This window comes from Callospermophilus lateralis, chromosome 3 (genome assembly GCF_048772815.1).
Source record: "Callospermophilus lateralis isolate mCalLat2 chromosome 3, mCalLat2.hap1, whole genome shotgun sequence".
Taxonomy (NCBI): domain Eukaryota; kingdom Metazoa; phylum Chordata; class Mammalia; order Rodentia; family Sciuridae; genus Callospermophilus; species Callospermophilus lateralis.
The window spans coordinates 29,928,748-29,954,272 of record NC_135307.1 but is presented as its reverse complement, the minus strand read 5'-3'; the positions used below and the strand labels follow the sequence as shown (position 1 = coordinate 29,954,272).

The 25,525-nt window shown below is 46.4% G+C and overlaps 2 protein-coding genes and 1 pseudogene across 4 annotated transcripts in view; 1 reads left to right on the top strand and 2 right to left on the bottom strand.

Annotated features, from left to right (window-relative positions):
- Positions 1–1,332: 1,332 nt before the first annotated feature.
- Positions 1,333–2,394, bottom strand: Pnma1 (PNMA family member 1). Its single transcript, XM_076848106.2, has one exon. It carries the CDS (start codon positions 2,392–2,394, stop codon positions 1,333–1,335), a length of 1,062 nt encoding a protein of 353 aa, XP_076704221.1.
- Positions 2,395–3,871: 1,477 nt separating this feature from the next.
- Mideas (mitotic deacetylase associated SANT domain protein) overlaps positions 3,872–25,525 on the bottom strand; it is a 68,614-nt gene continuing 46,960 nt past the window's right edge. For 2 of the 3 annotated variants that reach the window (XM_076849893.2, XM_076849894.2), the window contains exons 3-13: positions 24,897–25,196; positions 17,419–17,764; positions 15,371–15,437; positions 14,741–14,883; positions 14,514–14,617; positions 13,953–14,028; positions 13,192–13,280; positions 10,782–10,931; positions 9,380–9,592; positions 7,719–7,915; positions 3,872–7,413 (exon numbers count right to left, since the gene is read on the bottom strand). In XM_076849893.2, the coding sequence (XP_076706008.2) occupies positions 7,230–7,413; positions 7,719–7,915; positions 9,380–9,592; positions 10,782–10,931; positions 13,192–13,280; positions 13,953–14,028; positions 14,514–14,617; positions 14,741–14,883; positions 15,371–15,437; positions 17,419–17,764; positions 24,897–25,196 (1,869 nt within the window). In that variant the 3' untranslated portion in view covers positions 3,872–7,229. The remainder of the gene's footprint in view (positions 7,414–7,718; positions 7,916–9,379; positions 9,593–10,781; positions 10,932–13,191; positions 13,281–13,952; positions 14,029–14,513; positions 14,618–14,740; positions 14,884–15,370; positions 15,438–17,418; positions 17,765–24,896; positions 25,197–25,525) is intronic. The other variant, XM_076849895.2, reaches the window with a different exon arrangement.
- On the top strand, positions 20,516–21,265 carry LOC143395088 (proteasome subunit alpha type-5 pseudogene; annotated as a pseudogene).

Below are 25,525 nucleotides of genomic sequence, written 5' to 3'. Positions count from 1 at the left end.
CATATGCACAAACATATGCACATGTGAGTCAGCTATAATTTTAAAATCTTATTAAGAGAAACCCCAAAAGAACACTTAACATTTGTATTTTTACTTGTATTTTTATTTGTATTTTTACCTTCAGTCACTCAATCTCTACAGCCAAATATGTTTTTAAGCCTTTCAACTTTTATATCTTCTAGATATGAAATGGCTGCTGTAAAAATTAACTTTCCACCGAATGATGACTTAATTATAAGTTATTCTTCAGTTAAGCAATTTTAACTGCAAAGTGACTTTAAAAGGGAGGAAAAAAACATTACCAGATAACCTCCTATAAATCTCATTTCAGAATTTCCTAGAATTCTGTATTAATACATATAACTGTTAATCTTCTAACATGTGCCTTGAAGAAAAATGTAAAACCATGCTATTTAAGGTCACATAGTAATTTAGATAGATACTTCTGACAGGGGAAAGTCTTCTTAAGGAAAAAATATAGAGACCTTAGTTACACTGAAAATTTTTATACCTGTCAAAAAAATGACAAGTCCATAGAACTTTTAAATTATTTTTATTTGTATACGTCTATTTGATAACTTCAAATTCTGAACACTTAGAATCAGCATGAACAAGAATTATTTCGTAACAAAGACCAGAAGTGGAGGAATGGGTTACTCATACCAACCTCCCCATGGGATTTATCTCATCCTGTGAAAAATTGATTTACATAGCTCCATAACTGCAGTATATACACCCCATTTTGTAGTCTCATAATACTTTTCAGTTAAATCGATGCCAAAAGATGAGAAATAAATCTGCATTGTAAAGCTGAGCAATAGCAACTAATAAATTCTCATTTAGTTCCATTAATATAAATCAGGAGCAATTTACAGTAAACACAAACTAGTCACGATATTAGTAACAAATATAACAGTTCACATTTTTACTGAACACTTCCCGTGAGCCAGGCCCTGCACTAAACATCTCAACATGCAATTTCACATTTATCTCAATAGGAAGTGTCACAGGTTCACTTTTTTTCACGAAGGACGATGATGCCACGATGACAGCTTGCACCAATCATTGCGTCCAAGCCTTTCTCTGGCGTTTTAGCCAGCATGACCCACTTGTATCATTGCTGCAGCTTACAGTGCTCGCTTGCACAATTTTACGGATGTTACAGGGGTATGCGGGCCTGACTCCCCCGCCCTGTCCCACCCACCCCGGGGGGGAAAAAAAACAAAATAAAAGGCTAAGTCTTCACTACTCAAGAGACACGCCTGAAGACCGCACAGGTATAACGAAAGCAGCTGTGATCTAGGTCTGCACTAAAACCCTCTCTCCTGATACTTAGAAGTGCCCCTCCAGGCCTAACTGCAGTAGAGCGGCCTCAGCCTCCTCCTCTTCCTCCTTGGCCTCCTCCTCGCGGATCTGCACCAGCAACTGGAAAAGGTTAGGGGCCGGCCCTTCCGCAGCCCCCGTCAGCCACAGCTGCCTCCGGATGGCTCCGCTGTGGTTGGCCCCAGCAATGACCTGCTCCAGGCGGGCCTGGTTCACGTTATCTTTATCAATGGCCCCCTTCTCCACCACCTTCTGCAGCAAAGGCTCCAAACGAATGACATAAGCAGATAACTTTTCTCCTGGGTTCTGGTAAGTGTTCAGAAACCTGACCTGCGCATCCCTAGAGCTCTCCACGCTCCCAAACACCTGCTCAAGCGCCTTCAGGCATTCCGCGGTGGTTATGGCAGGGTTGTTGGTCTTGAGGATGCGAATAACATCAGCGGCGGGGCCTCTCAGACTCTCCATCAACCGCCGCCTCTTTTCTACATCAGACACCTGCCACTCTTCTATGACCTCATTTGTGTGCTCCAGCCACGGATCAAAGGTTTCCTCTCCAGGGCCAGGGATGTCCCTCCCCGAGAACAGAGTCAGCTTCTTGTACCATATGGACTCAACAAGAGGCTGAATAACATTATCCAAAATGTAGTTGAGCATCTCTGCTGGCATTTCTGGACCTGGGGCGGGAACAGGGTTCTGAAACCCAAGGACACGGGCAACATCTTGCACGGTCCACCCCTCTCTAGCTAGAAAGAGGTGCAACCTTTCTAAAAACTCAGCATCGGAAGTGGGGGGCTTAAAGACCACTTTCCAAACTCCTCCTTTACCTGGCATCTCCCTGGGGATCGCGGCGTAATCTACCGCCCCAGTGAGCTCTAACAAGGCTGCTTTCGCATTTTCTTCCCTCCAGAACATTCTCCCAAGTACTCGATAGGGTACCTGAGGCATCGCAGCCTGGAGGGTCTCTTCGATTTCAGCCTCATCACAGTTTACTGGGATCCCCCAGACCAGCAGAGCTCTCTGGGAGTTCACATCCATCCCCCTGCACCAGTCTTCCAACAGTGTCATTGCCATTTCCCCAACTATCAAGGGCGCCAATTATACAAATATGGATTAGACTGGCTCACCGTACTCTGCGATTTAGAACAATGCGACACACCCTCCAAGCAGGACAGAGGGCGACAAGCTTCACGCAATCACAATTAACAAATGACACCAAAGTTCTGGTCTCGCCCCTTTCCTGCCCCCAAAGTCAGTTAGCCGGCGGGTCCGCGCAGCTGGGTCTCAGGAAGCTCAGTCACGCGGCGGTCGCCATCTTGCGTCTCGGGTTGGGGTTCGCAGCCTGCAGCCGGGGCGTCGCGTCGTTGCAGTGCAGAAGGCGAGAAGGGCGGGAGGCGAAGGCACGAGCCTCAGGGCCGGGGATCGCCGAGTGTGCTCGCGGGGCGTGGCCGCTCCTCCTGCAGCCGCGGCGGCTGGGCGCTCAAAGGTGCTCCCGAAGTCAATCGGACGTTCGCGGTCGAAGCCTGGCCTTCAGGTGGACCAGGAGCGGGTCCTCGGCGGACCGAGGGAGAGACAATCCGCGACGGCAGCCGGGTCAGCCGGCGAGTGGCGGCTTCGCTGGTGCGGGGACCCTTACGGGCAGCGAGGACTGGGGACCGAAGCAGCAAAGGCGCGGGAACAACAGAGAAAAAGGACTGGAGGCAGCGGAGGCGAGGGCGGGCAGAGGTGGCCCAGCGCCCGGGCCACAGCAGCTGCAGCGGCTCTGGCGCAGCGCGGGAGATGGCGCGTCCTTCTCAACAACCTGCCACGACGTTACTGCCGCAGTGAAAGGCGGGGCCCGCCAGCTAACACTCTGCACTCCGCCCCTACCGCCCCCGCGGCGGCGCTCGCGCCAGTGTAGCCATGGCAACGGTGTCCCAGACCACCCGAGACCCGAGCGCTCCGGCAGGTCGAACGGTTACTATGGTGCCAGCTAGGGGCTCCAGCATTCTTTTCTCTGATGGCGCATTTCCTTTTTTCATATTTTCCAGATTCTTTTTACAGTAAACAAATACTGCTAAGCACCATGTTTAAAAAATGATAATTCTGGAGTGGATGTCGATGCTAATGTTAAAAATGCATGCATCACGGTGGACTTTTCTCCTCAGGTTACTCATTCATCCTAGGCACGCTGCTTGATGTATACAAAAATACTCTTCAACACCCCAGCTTCCAGGTACCCGCTAGCAACAGTCTGTATCCTTTATATTCGTTTAATCCCAATGAAACGAAAACGTCATAGTATGCCATCTTTATGTTGGTGTACAAAACATTAACTTAAGGCTTCTTGTCTAAATTTATATAAAAAGATCGATCTATTCAGCTATCATCTTGCACGGTAGCCAGGCAAACAGTGTGTTATGTCTACTATTCTGGCCTTTTTGACAATAAGCTGGTAAAACAGAATCTTTATGGCTCAAAAATGTCAAGTAATCTCCCTTCAAACAAAACAAGCCTACTTACATCAACCCCAGATGGTGAAAATCCCCCTAAAAAAAACAGCATTCAACTCTGAATTTTTAAAACCTTATTTAATAAAAGGTTTAAAGATACAGAAGAACATTCAAAAGTAAATAAGTTACATAGGTACATTACAATCACATCAGCAAGATTCTCTTTAGTGTATTAATTTTTTATAAAAAGCACACAAAAAATAAAATCTTCAGTCTGGTCTATCACAACTGTACAGCAAAAGAGGTAATATTTATATATATATATGTACACTATTTTAATATGTAACAGTCTTTTTAAAAAAGGGTGCCACAGGCAGCAAACACACAAAAGGCAGTGTCTGATCATTTTTGTTTCAAAATAAAAGGAATATACTTATTTATATGCTACTAAAATTTTTTTACAATAATTACAAACTGTCAAGGCTGTTCCTGTGCTCTGTCCCCTCCAACAAGGCCTTCAGTTTAGAGACAAATGAGGAAAAAGGTAAATTAGCTGCAAATTGTTAGAGGCAAATATTAACACAGCCAAATATGGGGTGGACACAAATGTTTTATAAAAATATGCATACTTCCTGTAAACCTAAGGAGTTAGGCTTGCCAGTCTGGTAATAAATAACATCCCAGAAAAGTGAGCCCCATTGAAAACATTGAAACAGCTGAGGCTTGAATATGTGTTGTATTCCTCCTTCATCTTAACATCTGGCACATGAGAAGAAAGAGGTTAGGTCACTGAGGCATTTAAATATAGGCAATCCCTTTAAACATAAGCAGCACAAGACCTCTGTGCCAGGGGTAGAGGTTGGGTGGCAGAGGGGTGGAGGTTGGGTGGCAGAGGGGTGGGTGTGTACCTTAGCTGTGAGAGGGGCTGCTGAAGGCATGGAGGACAGTAACGATGGCACTGTCTCCTTGGATGGGTAAGAGACCTCAGAAATGGTCTGGAACACAGGCACTAGGTCAGTTTCACACCCTTAGCTGAATGCTGATGGAAGCCGGGAGATGGATATGGACAGATGGTATGGGGGGACATTTATAAAGCTGAAGGTGTTTGTCACTTAACTTCTTAAAGCAGAGCTCTGAATAGGAGGGAAAAACAGCAACAAAAGACAAGCCTAACACGTTCACAGGGAGAAAGCACCATTAAGGGTATACATATCTATGCCAGCTTCTATGCTTGCACCTATTTTATTGACAGGTCACTCACCACAACTGCATCTGCCCTCTAAACATTTCAATTTTCACACTGCATTCTAGATACAAATGTATACTGAAGCATATGCCCTCCTAAAGTAGGGACTCTGATCTGATTAATACCAAGAGATACCATCTTGATTTTCCCTGGCTACATTTGCCTGGTCTCATTTCTGTGAGCTTAGAATAGAATCACTTTCTTATTCAAAGAGATTTCCAAGAACTAGATGTTACCACTGAACATAAGTCTCACGTGACTGAAGGTTTCTGTTATCACGTGTTCATAAAGGGGCCTGAAACCAAGTATGGTTTAAAGAGAACAAACCATGGGAAACATAGGTAGCACTTTGGGGCTAAGCTGTGAAGGCACTCATTATAAAAGTGATTTAGAAGAGAGCCTTAATTTGCTTCCCTCCTGCTTCTAGAGGGTACACCAGATTTTGCCATCTTGGGACTTTTAGTAAACTAATAAGGAAGCTGGAGATCTAGGTAGTTGTCCAGGAATCTTACTCCCATAGCTGGGGTTCTATAGAACCATATTAAAGTACAAATGAATATGAAAAATACCTGATAGCATAGTTAAAACCCTCTTTCATTCACAGTTACTGGAATAATGACTTTAGCCTATCTCCTGAAGAATCTCAGAATAAATCCTTTTTGGATCCTCCCTAGTATGTTGATCTGTCTTATACACATTCATTTGGAATTTCTTTTGCACAATTAAAGTTGGGTAATGAGATCAGAAAATTAACTTAGGCCCCCTATGGGAATGGCAAGTGACTGGGCCTCCAGAACCTTCTGGTCTTTTCACTTCAGTGATTCCATGCCAAATATGGCTTCTTCAAGCCAGAATCCAGGCCTGGTAAACAATACTAGAATTGTGACCTTCTGCCAGCTCCCTCGGGCAATTTCAAAGTACAGAAGGGTCAGCAACAAGAACTGCCTTTGATCTCCCTCACTCCTCCTAGTTTCTGTGTGGCTTCCGAGGCACCCTCCTCTTTTCCACCCTTTCTCAATGCTACTATCATTCCTTTTGGCAAGAGCTACCAAAGCAACAAAATGAGGAACCCTAGGGCCTTGGGGTGGAGATGGGGATGTCAAGAAGGTGCCATGTTTTGGGATAAATGCACTTGGGCCTCTGGAATGCATGAGGCCCCTGGTCCCTGAGAGGATGTCAAAAATTAAATATTAAGAATAAATAAATAGCTCCCAATGAAGGCTCCTGTTCAATCTAGTTAGGAGACCTCCCCCCCCAGGGAAGGATCCAGAAATCTCCAGAGTGCAGGACTGAGGGCCGGGCTATGGAGATCAACACTGGGTGGGGTGCAGTGGGGTTAGGTGGCAACTGCTGAGGGCAGGAGAGAGGCAAGCAGGGAGCTGGCACCAAGGAGGAACAGGCTGGGCCTCACCAGGACCTGCCTGAGGCTAAGCTCCCTCAGCAGCCTCCAGAGCCCCAAAGTATTTGGCAAAAAGGAGAAAAGCAGGAAGAGCCAGGCTTGTCAGAAGCCCCCTGGGGCCTCGCCCTGCACCTCCCAGCCTCTAGTCAGTTCAGGCAGAGAGCAGAGGAAGGGAACACTGGCTCCTTTCCCAAATGTTTGAGAAAACTTTGCAGACCCAGCAGGGCTGCTAGCAAGCAGCAGAGGGACAGTACCTGTCGGCAGCTTCGCTCTGGGAAGGAGGTAGCCTGAAGACAGGGTCACTGGAGCAGCTCAGGCCTGGGCACGGCTGTGCAAGGACAGTACAGGTGCCAGGCTACCACACTTCCTCCCAGTAAGTCCCATTATCTGGGCTTGAGGCAAGGCAACCTTCCAGAACCTCTGGGGAGGGGAATAATGCTGCAATGGGGGTGAGCTTGTGCTTGGCTCCACAGTGGCTTCCAGGAGACCGAGAAGGGGGGAGGCCAAGAGGAGGGAAGAGGCTGTGCAGCAGCAAAGAGGCAGCAGAGATCTGAGAGGCAGCTGGGGGGCTGCCGCGCCCCGCCCCCAGGGGACCAGGACTCTCACAGTTCCAGGAACCTGGAAAGCAGAAGGACAACTTCCGACAGACTGAATGCAAAGAGAACTGGATCCTGCAGCCCTTACCACTGCTTCTGGGGCCTTTATAAAGAAAGAGCCATTTATTTCACTGTCTTATTTGTTTTGTTGATACAAGGCCACATGACCCGGTCCTCGCTCCCTGCCCGGGCCTTGGGAGAGGGGCCGGTGGCCGCTCAGCCCTTCTCGCCCGCGCTCAGCCCTTCTCGCCCGCACCGCTCTCTTCTCGCAGCGCCTGCGGGTGCGGGGCGGTGGCAGCGGCGGCGGCAGCAGCGGCAGCGGCGGCCTCCTTCTCCCTCAGCCTCAGCGCCGCAGCCTTCTTCTCCTGCTCCGCGTGGCTCTTCATGTGCGCGCTGCGGCTCTTCACCTTGTAAAACACCCTGCGGAGCGGAAGGGCTCAGGTAAGGGGACGGTCCCTCCCCCGAACCCTGGGGAGAGGGCTGTTGCGCTCCCGCCTCCCGGACTCGGGCCGGTGTAGTCCCAGCCCCTGACGCCACTCTTGGCGGAACCGCTCTTCAGTAGCTTCCCCGCCCCCAAAGCTGCTCGGTGACGTCACTGCCCTGGAAACTCGCTGAGCCAATCAGAAGACAAGCAAGGCTCCCAGACGCTTCCCCTAATCCACTTCCGCCCCGCCCCCTCGGATCGTCACCCGGTCCCCCCCCCCCCGCCCCCCTGGCCATCTTACCTGCCACATTTTTTACAAGGGAAAGTGTTCTCCTGATTTTGAGTCTTATTAAATGTCTCTGTTTTTTTCTTCCTCTCCGAAAAAGACAGTGCCCTTCGTGACTTCCCTGGTCCCTCCCGTGGCTTCTCTGAAGCCTGGCCACCGGCCGACTCAGGGGCATTGGACTCGTGGCTTCGGAGAATAAGAATGTCATTGGCCTGGAGAGAAATCAAGGAGTTGAGTGATTCGGGGGAAGCATAGATCCATAATTCTGGTATCTCAGGGAACAGAGGCCCTTAAAGGTCATATACTCCTGCCAAATTGTCACCTAGCACCTACTTGAATCCCTCCAGTGACAGGGACCTTACTATCTCTCCAGGAGCCCACTGGGTCTTGGGTGGCCTCTAGCTCTATCATTTACAAAGTTGCTGGCACCGTAATTCCAGCAGCCTTTGTGGAAGCAAGCCCTCAGTTGGTAAAAACTTCTTGATGCTTCTGACTGGGGATCTTGGTATCTCAATTAATGAAGCTTGTGTTCATAGTTTCTGTCATTTAGTTCACTCATGCCTTCATGCCATAAAAGAGACTCAGGCTCAGATGATGTGCCAGGTGCTGGGGACCTAGAGATTGACAGGAGTCCCTGCCTTCAGAGAGCGCCTGGGCTAATGGAAGGGACAGTGTGTAGCTTGCTGGCTGAGGACAACAGGTAGGTCATGGCAAACAACACAAGGAGGGGAAGAACAAAGGGGAAGACAGGTGTCAGCACAGGACATGTGGTGCAGACCTGGAGAAGGTGCTGCTGCTCTGGGTCCCGGGTGGGTAGCCCCAAATAGGCATCAGAAGTGACAATATGTGCCCGGGTGGACCCTCAAAGGACAGTATTCACAAAGTCAGTAGAACTCTAGAGCATAGACAGCACAGTTCCTGGTGCAGGAAGAGGCAAGCTCATAATGGAGCAAACAGCCGCGTTTAGTTGATGGGTGTCCTGTATGCAGAGGTGTACAAACAGATCCCCACCCCTCTCCCTTCTCCGGAGAGCTTTCTCAACAAGGGCAGCTCTGGCCATGTCTTGCTCTAGGCTTGAGATATGGAGGGCAGAGCACTGCACTAGAAGTTCAAGGATCTGGAATGTGACCTCAGGCAAGTCACTTGGATCTCTGAATTTGACTTCCCTGTCTGCAGGGTGGGGCTCAAGGCTTTATGGGGATTATTGTGAGATATTAGTAAGACAATGGAAATAAAAGCACTTTGCAGAGAACACCAGAGAAGGGCTGGCAGACATGTTTGTCAGGCGGGAGCTCTCTTGGGGGATCTCTGACTGAGCTACAGCTCATGAATGCTTCCTCAGTGTCCCACAAACTTACAGGGTTTACCCAAAGCCTGTTTCCCCAAATCTCAGCATAATGTAAAAATAAACAGCAGAACAGAGACCAGCCACCTACTAGCTGTATTCTCTTGGATCTCAACTTCCTCATCTGTAAAACAGGATTAATAATATTCCCCACCATGCAGGGTTTTAAGAATTAAATAAAATGACAGCACAAAGTGATTCACACTGGCTGTTATTATGATGCTGAGGATTACCATTGCATTCCTGCTCGGCCCTCCTTCCCACACCCCCAGGCCCAGCTCCAGCCCCCCTGGCCTTGGGCTCAGGGAGTGGCTGTGGAGGTCACACTTACCGCCTCATTGGCCTGTAGTGTCTGCGTGGCTTTGACAGCTGCTGCCCGCCGGCTGCGCTCTCGCCCCTCTTCCTGCTCCCCCTTTTCCTGGATCTCTGGTACCTCTTCCTCCCCCTCCTTCCTGGGCTCCTTCACCTCCCTCTTGGGCTCCAGCCTGTCTTCACTTGGGGACTCTCTTCTGGGAGGAAGCACCCTTGGGAATTTCTGGGAAGTCTAAGGAGGACAAGAATGAGCTCAATTACACTGCCATAGTGCACTGAATTGCGAGTCCCCACTTGTCCTGTTGGCCAGGCCTAGCCCTGTGCTAGGACTGTCACAGGTCACAGCTTTCCTGTGACTAGTCTGCTTGGGGACAGAAGGGAATCTTGATACCTGGGAGCCCTCAGGGTGAAACTGAACACTTGAGATTGAGCAGGAGGCCGGGAGGGAGCATGCCAGTACCCACAAGCCATCTGGCCTCCTGAACAGACACCCAGAAGACACATCCTTAGACTCAATGGTCTGGTGAGCCAGGCAGGAGCCTTGAGCTCCAATTCCAAACTATCTTTGTAACATTTTCTATATCTCCACTCCCTTTCCATCTGCAAAGTGGGGACCTGGTCTTAGAACAGCATGTCACCACGTGTGGACTTGTAACCCCAAGATGATGTCAGGTGGATACATGGACACAAAATTAAATAACATTCCCTTTTCAGTTCTCTTTCAATCCTGGTTAAGTCAAGGACAAAGTCTCCAGTTGGTGTTAATGTGTCATTTTTACACTTCTCTATGGACTTGATAATCTCATTCAGAGAGTTCAGGCCTCGGTCTCAGAACCCTGGCAGGAAACACAGCATCTAGCTAGAATTCAGTAAGTATTTGATTTTCATATATGTTTATTTTTACCAGTACCTTTCATTTATGGGAAATGGTACTAGTTTTCTATTTATGATTGTGATATAAAGCTTCCCTTTTATTTGAGTAAAAAATTAGTTGAATCAAAGAAAACATTAACTAACAGCACAAGTAGTATGTGGACATGACAAAAATAGCAATGGTGACACATAGTAGGATGCAGATAGAGCAGAAATCATAAAGGGGGTGCAAGAATGACTCAACTTTGGGAAACACTGTAGGAGGTCTGCTATGTGGAGACAGTAAGTGTTGTTGGTGCAAATATCATGGGAAAATTCAGTGTTCCATATTGACACCATGTGTTATTACTATGACCTCAGCAGTCTAGAGAGGAGAACCATAAGGTCCAGGGCTTGGGACATTAGCTCCTGGGGGATGTCAGGGACCCTACTTTTTCCTCTGTCCATCCTTTACTCTCTCCCTAGAGAGCTTGACCTCAAACTCCCAGTTCAGCCCTGGTCCCAGACCCAGTCAGGCTCTAGGCAGCCAAGGCTGGGAAAGGAGTCACCTTAATATCCACTTCAACCTCTTCCTGGGCCGACCTCTCATCGCTTGTATCCACGTCCCCAAAGGTGAGAGTCCCGTTGCGGCCAATTTTCACCTGCTTCTTGTAGGTGTAGTAGAACTCCACACATTGGGCCACAGTCTTGGTCTGGATCTGTTTGAAGTCAAAATTGAGGTCAGAGCCTGCTGGTTTGGCTCACCTGCCTGGAGAGAATCCAGCCTTTCTCATACCTACAAGTCCCCTTTAACCTTAGGCCAAAAACTAAACCCAGGAAATACTAGCATTCTTCCAATACCTGCTCTACAACAAACCCCTGACCAGTGCAATTAACCAATGCTTCAGCACTATTTCCAACAAATAAACAAAGCTATAAATTATAGGACAACACCGGAACCACTGGAGAATCTGACTATGGCTCGTATATTACAGAGTATCATGTCCATTTAAATTCCTTGGGATTATTTATATACTATGGTTTTATTGGAAAATAATTTTCAGGAGACACATGCTGAAATCTGCTGAATATGTCAGGACATTCATAACCTTTTTTTTTTTTTTTTTTAATTTTGTACAGGGAATCCCCTGTACAACAGTGCTCTTTACCATAAACAAGCTGTATTTGTTTGGAGATAGGGTCTTGCCCTTTGCCCAGGCTGGCCTTGAAATTGTGATCCTCCTGTCTTAGCCTCCCAAATCTCTGGGATTACAGGTGTGCACCACCATGCCTGGCTGGGTAATTTACTTTTAGTGATTAGCAAAAATAGATAAAGGAAGATATTTTTTATATTTTAATAGTTATATATATATATATATATATATATATATATATATATATGCAGTAGGTTTATTTACACATAGAGAGGGAAAGCAAATGGGGCCATGTTAACAACTGATAAATCTAAGTGGGACATTAGTGGGTGTTTATTATACTGTTCCTTCATTTTTTTCTGTAAAAAGCCTGGGCACCATCCACATCCAATGCCAGCCCAAATCTGGCAACACAGACCCCCTTCGTGAATTCAGGTAAACTTTTTCAGTCCTCTCCAGGGAACAGCAACTGACAAGTGAGGTAAAGAAATGTCCCACTGTCCTGTGTGGGGGTTGGACTTGAGGTAAACTAACCAGAAAGCTGTGGGAAAATCTGAAAAAAGTTAAAAAAAAAAAAAAAAACAGAAGACCCAAGTCTTGCTCCTAACTCTGCTACCAAATAGCAATGGGACATTAGGCAAGTCACTCAGCTTTCTAATTTATTTTTTCATGTGTAAATAGTAAATGGGGTGAGACTAGACAATCTCCAGAAACATCCCAAACCCTGAAATTCTAACCCTCTCATTTTATAAATTATTTGGCCACTGAGTTTGGATTTTAGACCACTTATCCCCATAGGGGCTTTTTTCTCTAATATTCCCCAAGATCCCAGACCATTCAGCCATTACTGTGCTGGGAGCTCCTGGCCAGGGAGCCCAGGGGCCAGCGGGGGCCTCTGTGCCTAAAGATGAAACAGACATGCTTCAGCTCCCAGGAATGGCTACGTCACACATTTATCAATTAGACTGTTAATACTTCTCCTGTCAATTTTCTCTGATCTTTTGTGTGACTGACTGTTGATCTGCTCTTTTCAGTAGGCATTAGGAGCTAATGATTTTTAAGGGCACAGGCTTCCTGGCAATATAGCCCAATTAGGGGACAGAGTGTTACGAAAACACAGCAAATGAAGGTTCTTTTAACAGGGCCCTCATAGAACTCCTCAGCCCTCTGTCCAATCCCCAGGGCCATTCCTGACATGGTCCTCAACCTAGGAGGAACAGTGCAGTTCTGGAAGCTCCTTTCCCTTGTCAATCCATACAACCCACTCTCCCCACAACCCAGATTTTGTGAGAGGGCTGGAAAAGACACAATTCCTTGGATTAGCAAAGCACTCTACTCTTCCACAAGAACATGAACCAGGTTATCTAGGGAACCTAGGCATGGTCAACTGAGTTACTGGAAGGAAGCCTTAGGTCAGACAGGAAGTAGAGGACCCTGGGTCAATGACAAAAGCACTTGCTGGTTCTCAGTTCTCCTCCCAGGAGAGTGACTTCCTTTCCATATTCCCTTGGGGGAATGGCTCACGTCTGCTTGCAGCCTTCATTCCCATCTGGTCTCCCTCCTATTTTAAGTCTAATGCCAGGCCCCCTCTGGAACAAGACCATAGAGCATCGCCACACCACCCCAATGTAGGAAAGAGAACTGGAACCAGCAGAAAGGCCAGATCTTCTCTCCTTTTTGTGTTTATAAAATTATCTGCAATGCTACTTAATGGCATTGATCTGACTACTTTTTAAAGAGGGCACCAGCAACTCAGGGCTCCCACTGGCAGATCAGGTAGGCTGCTCCCGGCCTTCACCAGCCCTAAGACAGAGCCCCAGCTTACCAGCTTCTGCACGAGAAAGAAATCCTTCTTGTAGATGGCAATGCCCTTGTTGAACAGCTTCCTCTCAGCCATCTTCCACTGGTCAGAGCCTGAGGGGCAAAGAGGGAGCTGGGGGTAAGGTGGGCAGGAGGACCATGAGCACTGTGGGCTGATTCTGACCAAATGAAAAGTGAGGGGCCATCCACATGAGGTCTCTGCAGGCATTCAGAACTGACTCCCCATCCAGCTGGCCACTCACTGCCAGTCGCTGGAAGCCCTACTGCCTTTGCTTGTGAAATGATAACATTAGAATCCACCTTCCCAGGTGTGGTGAGGACTAAGTGACACAATGCAGGTGAAACCCTTAGTGTTCTGCCTGGTGCAGATAAAAGTGACGCTGACAGGAATCAATAACAGTGGCTGCCAGAGTCACGTGATTTGGCCAATGTACCACTTAAAAAGTACAATGTCCAGAATAAGACATGTGCTCCAAGGGCCATTGAAATTCCAGGTACCTGAAGCCAAGTTAGATGACACTCCCTGTTCCTGTCCCTTGTACCAGTAACTTGGGCTTTTTTGTTGGGAGGGGTTCCCACCTGCCCAAACTCTCCAACCTTCCCTCTGGGGCACAAGAAACCCCTGGAGAACTACCCTGGCTTTGGTGTCCCTTTCTCTGCTCTTCCCTGCCCCCACCCCTGGCAGTGACTCAGCACTGAGCAGGGCCCTGGAGAAGCTGGAAACCCCTGGAGGCTCTTGCACATTCCCAAACCAGTGAAGCCCACCTGTGTAGTGATAAGTTGCCAGTGGGTGGTTGTGGGGCCGTAGGGGCTTCTTCAATAGCAGCTTATTCAGCGTCTCCTGGAAGGGAAGTGAGTTTACAGTCAGGGCCCTGGTGGCAGTCTCAGTGGTGGACTAAGAATCCTAGGCCTGGAAAAATGTAAAAGGCCACCTGAGGTCTTTTATAAGAATAAGCGTGGGTGGGGCTTATTCTTGTCCCCCTTAACCATGGAGGGGCAAGAGATGTGAGAGGGTGGTAAGGTCGTGGAGGTGGGGCTCCTTAGGACCTTTTAAGAGAACTGTGGCTCCCAAGGCAGGCAACAGGATCGAGAAGGCCCTCAGAGACAGTTCTGTCTGACAGTGGGAACCCACTAGCCTAGAATCAGGGGATTGGGATGGATTGCACACCCAAATCTTGAATTTGGAAATGGTGATGCCTTGATCCAGGCCCCTACCCTCCTGCTTGCCTCAAATCAGCATTCCAGAAGACCCTGCCTCTGGGCAGCAGACTCAGATCCGTGCCAACCTCCCTGAGGGACCTCCCTGGGCCAATGGTGCTATCTTACCAGGATATCTCCCTTGGACTCGTGAAGATAATGCAGGGCCAGTTCCTGGTTGGTGCCAGCACCAGGGAAAATGCTGGAGCAGGCAGCCGTCAGTAGGTCTTCCACTGGATTCATGGAAGGTGAGGAGGAGAGAAAATCATGCTCAGGGCTGGGCCTGACCAGGCCTGGCCTATGCCTATCTGCCCACCAACCTGCCTCAGCCTGTTTACTCCCGGGTCCCTCCTCACCTTGCCTCTGCTTCTCCCGGCTGTTCTCTAGGTTCTCCCAGGGCTGCCACACCAAGTCAGCCTTGTGGGGGTCTGAAGCTGCCAGGGCGCGGTCCCTTATCAAGGGGATTTCCGCTTGGAACCGGGTGCCCACGTTGATCCGTCTGCAGGGTGAACAGGGCATGGAGTTAGGCCTCACCACATGGGAACAGGGGAACCTGACTTTCTCCCTGGGGATGGGAAGAAGACAGCAGCTGACAGAGATGGAGTGCAGCCAGGCTTCAGCTGGGTGTAGGAAACCTAGTTTCTGGTAGACTGTGATGACAGCCTGGCACCTGCTACAACCAGGAGGGCAAGTGAGAGAGGCCCGGAAGGGGAGAAACTGCTCCATGTTGGCAGACAGGAAGAGTCTCCTGGACTCCTGTCCAGCGCTCCAGAAACAAACTCAAGCTGAGCTAGACTCTTCCTTTCTTTGCTACTTCCACACAAAAGCAGGGGGAGAACAGCCCAGGGCCAATTGCAAAAGCCCAAGTGGTGCTTGGCCCTCTAGAGATCCCACCAAACTCTCCTCTTGCTCCCAGAGCCCCCCTACATGCACTGGGCCCACCTGGCCACCCTCACACCATGGGCCCAAGGCCGGGCTATACTTACGGCTCGATGCTCACTGGGGTGGCCTCCCCCATCACAGAAAGCACAGGTGGGGTGACTTCAGAGCTGTCTATGGGACAAAGAGTAGGTTGATAAGTGGCGCCCTCTTCCCTTCAGCAAAACACCAGAGCCCTGGGTGGCTGCCCTGCATACAAAGGAGTCACAGCACTGATTCAATGAATTCACTTCAAACTCAGGCACCTTGAGTCCTCAGTGCAGCCTGCTAAATGTGATGACTTGGCCCTTTTACTAAACTTTTGGGGACCTCAGTTTGCACACCTGCAGAAAAGGGGCTATTTCTATGTCCTAGAATTAAGGTGAAGATTGAATGAAACAATGCAGAGAGCCTGGCACTCAGTAAACAGGAGCTAGTATTGTTACCCCTACTACTAGCACCACTATGCATGCCAAGTTCCTGTTCCCAGGAGCTCCCACACTACAGAGTAACTTCGACATCAAACTATGGTTTTCTAGTAAAGAAGCTGAAACTTTGGGCATACTAGAGAGGTGGTAAAGAGGATCTCGGCTTTAAAATTATCTTCTCAGTCCCTTTCTGGATTTTCTGCCTCAGTTTCTTCCAAGCTAATTTCCTTAAGGTTTTGGATCAAAGCACACCCTTGCTCAGAGAGAAAGAGACAGAGAGCGAGAGAGCGAGCAAAAAACAAAAAACAAAAAACCATGCAACATGAAATAAAACCTGTAATCGTCAGCTCGGCGGGGCTCAAGGCAGCTTCTCTTCCGTCTATATCTCCCATTAGCCCCTTGCCTGGACCCTCAATGCTAGCAGCCTGCTTACCTTGTGGCCCCTCACTCCCTGCACAGCCCCACCAAAAGTCTAGCCACAGTCATTTGCTCTGCCTTGTGTGCCCCTCCCCGCCCCTCCCCCTCCAGAGTTCAAGCTCAGCTCTAGCCCCACCCCCTCCTGATTGCTTTCTTCACCTTACCAAGCCTCTGCAGACCTGGAGCTCAGTGTCAGCTTCACTTACTGGCTGCTGCTCCTACACTGTCAGGAACCTCTGCTTTTCTGTCTCCTGGGCTTTCATGTCAACTCCCTAATAATCCTGCACTCTCAGGTCATGGTGTCCCATACGTTCTTGGAACCATCGCCAGACCCAGTTCAAGGCCTTACACCCAAGTGCTCTGTAAAAATTGTGGACAAACTGACCTCTTCTTGACTGCCAAGACTGTGGCACTCTCAACAGTGACTTTCTGCAAAACCCAGAGAGGGGCAGAGAAACTTCCCGGGGAAGTGGGGCAAGCTGCTTCTCATCCATAGACACCAGGGGGCACCAGAGAGCTACACCATGGGTGAAATCCATTTCAGGTTAAATGGGTGAAGGCATCAAGGTACTATTCCCACTTAATCCTCTCCGCCCACTCTAAGGGAGAGAATTATCTTTTTTTTTTTTTTTTTTTTTTTTTTTTAAGAGGAAATGGATTCCTTTGTAGGATACACCTATCAGCGACACACCACCCAGGCCAGCCAAAGTTTTCCAAAATGTCTACTCTTGGCAGAAATAAATACTTGAGAGCAAAGGAGACCAGATCTTCCAAATATTATTGCAAACAAACTCAATAACCAAACCTCACGTTAAGGGTTTTACCCATGCTAAGGCATCTGATCCTCACCACAACTTTAGGAGATAGCCATTAGGATGAATCATAAGAAACTGCTATTGGTGGATCCCAAAACAGCTGAATATTGGCAATTTCATCATTAACAAAGTACTATTAATTCCCATTTTAATGCAGAAGTACCCAAGACCCAGGATGTTTAAATGGTTTGCACAAAGAGCTGTAATAGTCAATGGTAGAACTGGGAACTGAATCCAAACCATGGAAATGACCTACTCCCCAACCCCCACCCCTTGTTCATGTAACAGGACAACCTCCTTCTCTTTCTCAGAGGAGAGAGTAAGTCCCTTCTCCCACAGCCTCCAGCTCAATCCCCAGCAGCCCCATAGGCTGAACTGCCTCCCTGCCCAGTGTCCTTCCCCCAACATTCCCCACTGCCATGGCCACCAAGGGGGTGATTTAGCACAGTCACTTACTAGACCGGAGCAGGGTGCGGTGGGCACTCTTTGGCGTGATGGGAGGAGGGGCTGGGATGCTGCTGGTTGATATGATGGCATTGAAGTAGAGGCCAGAGCCTTCCCGCACGGGGCTAAGGATGGGGGGTGGTGTGTAGGGAGGCAGCTCAAAGCTCCGCTCAGAGGGATGATCAGCCAGGCGGACAGGAGACCGCAGGTGGCTCTGGTATGGGGTGATGTTGGAGTAGACAGAAGGAGCGATGAAAGTGCCCGCTTTGGTGGGGATGATCAGGGGCTCCGGCCTGGGTCGCTGCTTTGGTTTCCTTACCGAAGGCTCCCCCTCCAACTTGGTATTCAGGTCCTCAGCCTGGAGAAGAAAACAGGAAAACTGAAGCCTTGACATAGCCTGCCAGTCTCACTTTGAGAACTGTCTGCCCACCACATCCACCAGGGCATGCCTGAAAAGGCGGGCAGGTCCAATAGACTTCCTCACTGTCCCCCCTCTGGAGCAGAGGTCAAACGTCTCCTGGAAAAAGGAGCCAGAGTAAATATCTTAGGCTTTGTGGGTCACATGCAGTCTCTGTTAACATATTCTTCTTCTTTCTTCCTTCCTCTCTCTTTTAAATAATCCAGTGGAAACCATTCTTAGCTCTGGGTTAGCCCCAGGCCATAATTCCTAACCCCTATTGTAAAGTATGTGATAGGGCAGAAGAGTACAGCAGTGGAGGGTCCAGACTGTGGAACTGGACTGATTGGTTTGGGATCTATCACCTTTATTTGCCACTTGAAATTACACATTCTCTCTATATATATCTTCATTTTTAAACATGGGAACAGTAAGTGCCTGCCTAACATAGGTATGAAAGAACAGGGCTGCCTTTTTCCTACAGGTGGATGCCATTAGTGAAGAAGCAACCAAGAGGCTAAGAAACTGAACAAACCTGTTAACAAATTCAATTCAAAAAGCTAACAGAGGGGCTGGAATTGTGGCTCAGTGGCAGAGCGCTTGCCTCACAAGTATGAGGCACTGGGTTCCATCCTCAGCACTACATACAAATTAGTAAATGAAACAAAGGTATTGTGTCCATCTACAACTAAAAAGCTAACAGAGCCAGACACAGTGACACATGCATGTAATCCTAGCAACTCAGGAGGCTGAGGCAAAAGATGGCGATTTCGAAGCCAGCCCTCAGCAAATTAGCGAGGCCCTAAGCAACTCAGGGAGACCCTATCTCTGAATCAAATATTAGAAAGGGCTGGGGATGTGACTCAGTGATTGAGTGCCCCTGGGTTCAATCCGCAGGAAGGAGAGAAGGCGAGAAGGAGAGAAGGAGAGGGAGAAGGAGAAGGAGAAGGAGGAGAAGGAGAAGGAGAAGAAGAAGAAGGAGGAGAAGGAGAAGGAGAAGGAGAAGAAGGAGAAAACAGAATAAGAACTGGAGTTTAGGGCCTGCTACGGAAGGAGAGCCTCATAAACATCCAGGCTTCAGATTAGGACTGCACAGAGCTATGTCTCAGAATAAAGGAGAATCAGAAACAGAAAAGCCAAGCTTCAAATAATCCCATTTCAATCTCTTATAAAATAAAAATGATTCAGGATTGCTAATGCCCTTTGCTATCTGTCTTCCAAAGACTACCTGTCTTTGGAAGAGGAAAGCATTATCCAAAGTCTTTTAATTACTTCAACGCATTGGGGGTGGGGGGTGGGGAAAGGAGAGATTGATTCACATTTGGGGGGAATTGGTGGGACACAGACACACAGAAACATACACATTATTTTTCTCAGGTCAGTTCAGAACTTGGCCATGCAGTCAGTTTTTTAATTGTGATACAAAATGGCCATTAAATGTGAGTTACTCTAGGGCTGGTGTTGTAGCTCAGTGGGAGAGTGCTTGCCTAGCATACATGAGGCATTGGGTTCAATCCTCATAAAAATAAAATGAATAAAGGTATTATGTCCACCTACAACAACAAAAAGTTAAAAATTAAAAAAAAAAAAAAAGATGAGTTGCTCTGGAAGATGGGGTGATGTTATAGAAGGCTTTAAAATGTTGTCTAAGGTGGGGAGACAGTAAATAAACATACTGAATGAAGAAAGAGATTTAAATTTTTACAGGGGAAAAAAATGTATTGGAGTTAGTTATCAGTTCAGGATACCCAGTACTAGGACCATGGGGAAGAAGCCAGTATTACAAGTAGCTTTATATTAGGGGCTGGTGCAAAGCTCCTGGAGCCAGCCTTCACACAGTCCCAACCTAGCTCTGGGAAATAAGCCATTAGAGGGAAAGCGGGGAGGGGAAGTCTTGTGGAATAAAGCCACACTTCTCAGACATTCAGCGATTTTCTTTATACAATGTCTGAGCTTAGGGTTTGGATATAGTTTGTCTCTCACGGGTTCATATGCTAGAGGCTTGGTCTCCAGTGTGGCAGTGTTGAAGAGGTGCAAGCTTTAAGAGATAGGGCCTAATGCAAGGTAACTGTGCCATAGGAGCATTACTATTGAAAAAGATATGCTGGTCTTGCAGAATGAGTTAGTTCTTTTAAGTGCAAGTTGTTCTAAAAGAGCAGGCCTTTCCCTGAGTCGCTCTTGCTTCCCATCTCACTATGGGACTGCTCTCTTCCTCTTGCACATGCCTCCACCACGATGCCATCTATCATGCTGTAATGCAGTCAAGCCCTTCACCAGAGGCTGAACAGATGGGGCTGCCCAACCTTGGGCTTTAAGTCTCTAAAACTGTGAGCTAAATAAGCCTTTTATTTTTTCTTTATAAGTGCCCAGTTTCAAGTATTTTGTTATACCAACAGAAAATGGACTAATGTACTTGACGTTCAATAAAAAATAACCTGATACACAAGAAAGCAAGATGGAATATAAAAAGAAGAAATAAAAGGTAATAGAAACAGAACAACATTAATGGAGTTATCAGACATAAAATTAAAGGAGACTAGACTAAATTTCTGCAACAAAATAAAAGGTAAGCTCAAGAATTTCATCACAGAACTAGAAACTGTAAAAATGAACCAAATGGAAATTTAGTAATTAAAAAAGTATCCTTTGAAGGGGGCCTTAGGTGCTGTGGCCGTGTGGTTTAGTTGAATGCTGTTGGAGTCGTGTTGATCCTCGAAATCCCCTCGTAGCCACTGCCACCTTCCCTCGTCCTCGCTATGTTCCTCACCCGGTCCGAGTATGACAGCTTGGTTCTACAGCCATTGGGATCCAGACATCAGAAGGTGTATGCCTAGCTGTGGAGAAAAGAATTACCTCCCCACTCATGGAGACTAGCAGCACTGAGAAAATTGCAGAGATTGATGCCCATATAGGTTGTGCCATGAGTGGGCTAATTGCTGATGCTAAGACTTTAATTGATAAGGCCAGAGTGGAGACACAGAACCATTGGTTTACCTACAATGAGACAATGACGGTAGAGAGTGTGACCCAGGCTGTGTCCAATCTGGCCCTACAGTTTGGAGAAGAAGATGCAGATCCAGGTGCCATGTCTCGTCCCTTTGGAGTAGCACTGTTATTTGGAGGAGTTGATGAGAAAGGACCCCAGCTGTTTCATATGGACCCATCTGGGACTTTTGTACAATGTGATGCTCGAGCAATTGGCTCTGCTTCAGAGGGTGCCCAGAGCTCCTTGCAAGAAGTTTACCACAAGTCTATGACACTGAAAGAAGCCATCAAATCTTCACTCATCATCCTTAAACAAGTAATGGAGGAGAAGCTGAATGCAACTAACATAGATCTAGCCACAGTGCAGCCTGGCCAGAATTTCCACATGTTCACAAAGGAAGAACTTGAAGAGGTTATCAAGGACATTTAAGCAAGAGTGATCCTCAGAACTACTCTGGGACAATTTCAGTTCTCCAGTTGCCCTTAAGTTTTTTTTTTTTTTTTTTTTTTTCTGTGCCTGGATTATTTTATTTAACTTTTTTTTTTCTTAGCATATTTTTTTTATTGGTTGTTCAAAACATTACAAAGCTCTTGACGTATCATATTTCATACATTAGATTCAAGTGGGTTATGAACTCCCAGTTTTACCCCAAATACAGATTGCAGAATCACATCGGTTACACATCCACAATTTTACATAATGCCCTATTAGTAACTGTTGTATTCTGCTACCTTTCCTATCCTCTACTATCCCCCCTCCCCTCCCCTCCCATCTTCTCTCTCTACCCCATCTACTTAAATTCATTTCTCTCCTTGTTTATTTTCCCATTTCCCTCACAACCTCTTAATGTAATTTTGTATAGCAATGAGGGTCTCCCTCCATTTCCATGCAATTTCCCTTTTCTCTCCCTTTCCCTCCCACCTCATGTCTCTGTTTAATGTTAATCTTTTCTTCCTGCTCTTCCTCCCTGCTCTGTTCTTAGTTGCTCTCATTATATCAAAGAAGACATTTGGTATTTGTTTTTTAGGGATTGGCTAGCTTCACTAAGCATAATCTGCTCTAATGTCATCCATTTCCCTGCAAATTCCATGATTTTGTCATTTTTTAGCATTGCGTAATACTCCATGGTGTATAAATGCCACATTTTTTTTATCCATTCATCTATTGAAGGGCATCTGGGTTGGTTCCACAGTCTAGCTATTGTGAATTGTGCTGCTATGAACATCGATGTGGCAGTATCCCTGTAGTACGCTCTTTTAAGGTCTTTAGGGAATAGTCCGAGAAGGGCAATAGCTGGGTCAAATGGTGGTTCCATTCCCAGCTTTCCAGGAATCTCCATACTGCTTTCCAAATTGGCCGCACCAATTTGCAGTCCCACCAGCAATGTACAAGAGTACCCTTTTCCCCACATTCTCGCCAGCACTTGTCGTTGTTTGACTTCATAATGGCTGCCAATCTTACTGAAGTGAGATGGTATCTTAGGGTGGTTTTGATTTGCATTTCTCTGACTGCTAGAGATGGTGAGCATTTTTTCATGTACTTGTTGATTGATTGTATGTCCTCCTCTGAGAAGTGTCTGTTCAGGTCCTTGGCCCATTTGTTGATTGGGTTATTTGTTATCTTATTGTTTAATTTTTTGAGTTCTTTGTATACTCTGGATATTAGGGCTCTATCTGAAGTGTGAGGAGTAAAAATTTGTTCCCATGATGTAGGCTCCCTATTTACCTCTCTTATTGTTTCTCTTGCTGAGAAAAAACTTTTTAGTTTAAGTAAGTCCCATTTGTTGATTCTTGTTATTAACTCTTGTGCTATGGGTGTCCTATTAAGGAATTTGGAGCCCGACCCCACAATATGTAGATAGGAGCCAACTTTTTCTTCTATCAGATGCAGAGTCTCTGATTTGATATCAAGCTCCTTGATCCATTTTGAGTTGACTTTTGTGCATGGCGAGAGGAGGGAATTCAGTTTCATTTTGTTGCATATGGATTTCCAGTTTTCCCAACACCATTTGTTGAAGATGCTATCCTTCCTCCATTGCATGCTTTTAGCCCCTTTATCAAATATAAGATAGTTGTAACTTTGTGGATTAGTCTCTGTGTCCTCTATTCTGTACCATTGGTCCACCCGCCTGTTTTGGTACCAGTACCATGCTGTTTTTGTTACAATTGCTATGTAATATAGTTTGAAACCTGGTATCACTATACCGCCTGATTCATTGCCCTTAAGTTTTACTTCCAGCTCCTATTCCTTGGAAAATCTCCATTGTCTGTGCATTTTTTTTTTTATGATGTCTGTACATAAAGGCAGTTCTGAAATAAAGAAAATTTTAAAATAATAAAAAATAAGTATCCTTGTTGCAAGCAAAGCCAGCCTCAGCAATGTAGCGAGATGCTAAGCAAATCAGTGAGACCCTGTCTCTAATAAAATACAAAATAGGGCTAGGGATGTGGCTCAATGTTTGAGTGGTCCCCGAGTTCAATCTCAGGTACCCCCCCCCAAAAAAAAAGTATCCTTGACTTATTGAAATCCACCAAAAAAGTGGCAGACAGGTTTTAATCTCAAGCATTGTTCTCAATCAGGGAATTAAGCCTCAGTGTCATAAGGCATTCACTATAGATAGTAAGTAAACACCTCTCCTATGCATCTAGGATGGTACTCGTCATGTATTGTTCTTCAGAGTTGAGAAAATCAAATCCCTTTCTGTAGGACTTAGTTCTACAGTAGAAATTCAGGGAAGAAATCTGCTAATTATTTCACTAAAAGAGAAATAATTACACATATACCAAATTAACAAAGCCGAGAAATAGAATAACAACCCTGATCAATCCAAGGGAGGTTGGGGGAGGAACACAGTATAGGAAAGGCAGGGATAAACAGAAAGCTAAAAGTAGACAGCAGATGACAAACCGCATATATCAGTACATACAGGAAGTGCAAGCTATCAGTGGAAGCTAAAAAAGTGTCAGACAGTAGAATGGTGGTTACCAAGGGCTGAGGCTTAGGGGAGATGTTGATCAAAGGAAACAACTTCAGAGTTCTTCAAACAGCAAGAGTAAATTCAGTAGATCTACTATACGACATGGTGACTGTCACTAATAATACTGCATCATGTACTTGGAAATTGCTACGAGAGTAGATTTTAAATGTTCTCAGCATAAAAAAAAAATACAATAAGTATGTGAGCTAATGAATATGATAATTAGCCTGATTTAGCCATTTGATATATACCTACATCAAAACATCATGTTGTACAATATATATACAACTTTATTGGTAAATAAATAAATAGGAACTACACTATACAAGGTGGGGAGACAGTAAATAAACATACTGAATGAAGAAAGAGATCTAAATTTATCCTTAAGTCAAGGATAAAGAAAAGACTAAGGTAGGGGCTGGGGTTGTAGCACAGTGGTAGAGTGCTTGCCTAGCATGTTTGAGGCCCTGGGTTCAATCCTCAGCACCACATAAAGGTAAATAAATAAAATAAAGGTATGCATCTACAACTACAAAAATAATAATAATAATAATAATAATAATAATTAGAGATTAAAGTAAAGATACACCTTGTAGACACTAACCAAAAGAAAACTAGCTGTCCACATAGATTTTAAAGGCAAAATATAACTAAAGATAAAAATAAAACTTTCATGATAAGAACGATGTCTAGATGAGAATGTCTAGATGAGAATGCACCTAATAATACTGCATCAAAATACATCACACAAATAATAACAGAAGTAAAAGAAGAAACAAAACCTCAATTTTAATAGAAGATTTCAAAATACTTAGAATAAGCAAACATCTCTCTATCCCAAAACTTGGCATGGGCCTTGACCCACAGTAGGGGCCAGTCAAAATTTGCTGATCTGAAGCAAAAAAAAAAAAAAAAACTCACACATCCTAGATTTTCCCAATTTCAATTTCAAGTATGAAGCTATCTCAATCCCTGTATGTACACCGTCCAGAAGTTTGACTTAGAAAATAAAAACAGTATCTCCACAGGTCCCTTGAAGCCCTCCAATACCGCCATGTTCTCTGCTTCCAGTAGGGTCCTGTACCCGCAGGAGCACTCAAGCAATAGACGGGTATCCAGAAGCCTCATACCTGAGCTGGAGCATCCATCCCAGGGTTGCGGGTGGACCGCCTGCGGGTGACAATGACTGATGGCTTGTGCTCAGTGGGGTTCTGTTCAGAACCCTTGCCATCCTCGGCTACACCTCCAGCCTGGGCTACCTCAGTTGGGTCCACAGCTCGCACAGGCACAGATACTGGGATGATGAGGGGTACCATCCCGCTGTCTTCTCGCAATCGTTTGGCAGCTAAGGAAGCCTCGGAAAACTCGACCCCACACTTGGTAGTTGAGGTCAGTACGCTTTTCCGCTTTTCCTCTGAGCCGTTGGCATCCTGAAGAAGAGGGGACAGGAATAGAAGTGAGGTTCAGAAGATCAGTCCTGATTTACACTCACAAGGACTCTCACTGGTCTTTGACAACCTGACCTTTTCATGATAATCTCTTCTCTCTCACTACATTTAAATATTCTGCACAACCTCGCTGTCAGGTAGGTCCTGTTGTCCTGGCCTGCAGCAGGGGGCCTCAGACAGCCATCTCAGGCTGCAAGTGGCTTACAGATGTGTTTCCCTGGCCAGCAGAGCATGGCACCCAACTTAGCATCTAAATATTTTTTTAAATTTTTTTAGATGTATGGACCTTTATTTCATCCGTTTATTTATAT

What these genes read in the sequence shown, in the direction of transcription:
- Pnma1 (XM_076848106.2), bottom strand. Translation starts at nt 2,394, where the DNA reads ATGGCAATGACACTGTTGGAAGACTGGTGCAGGGGGATGGATGTGAAC.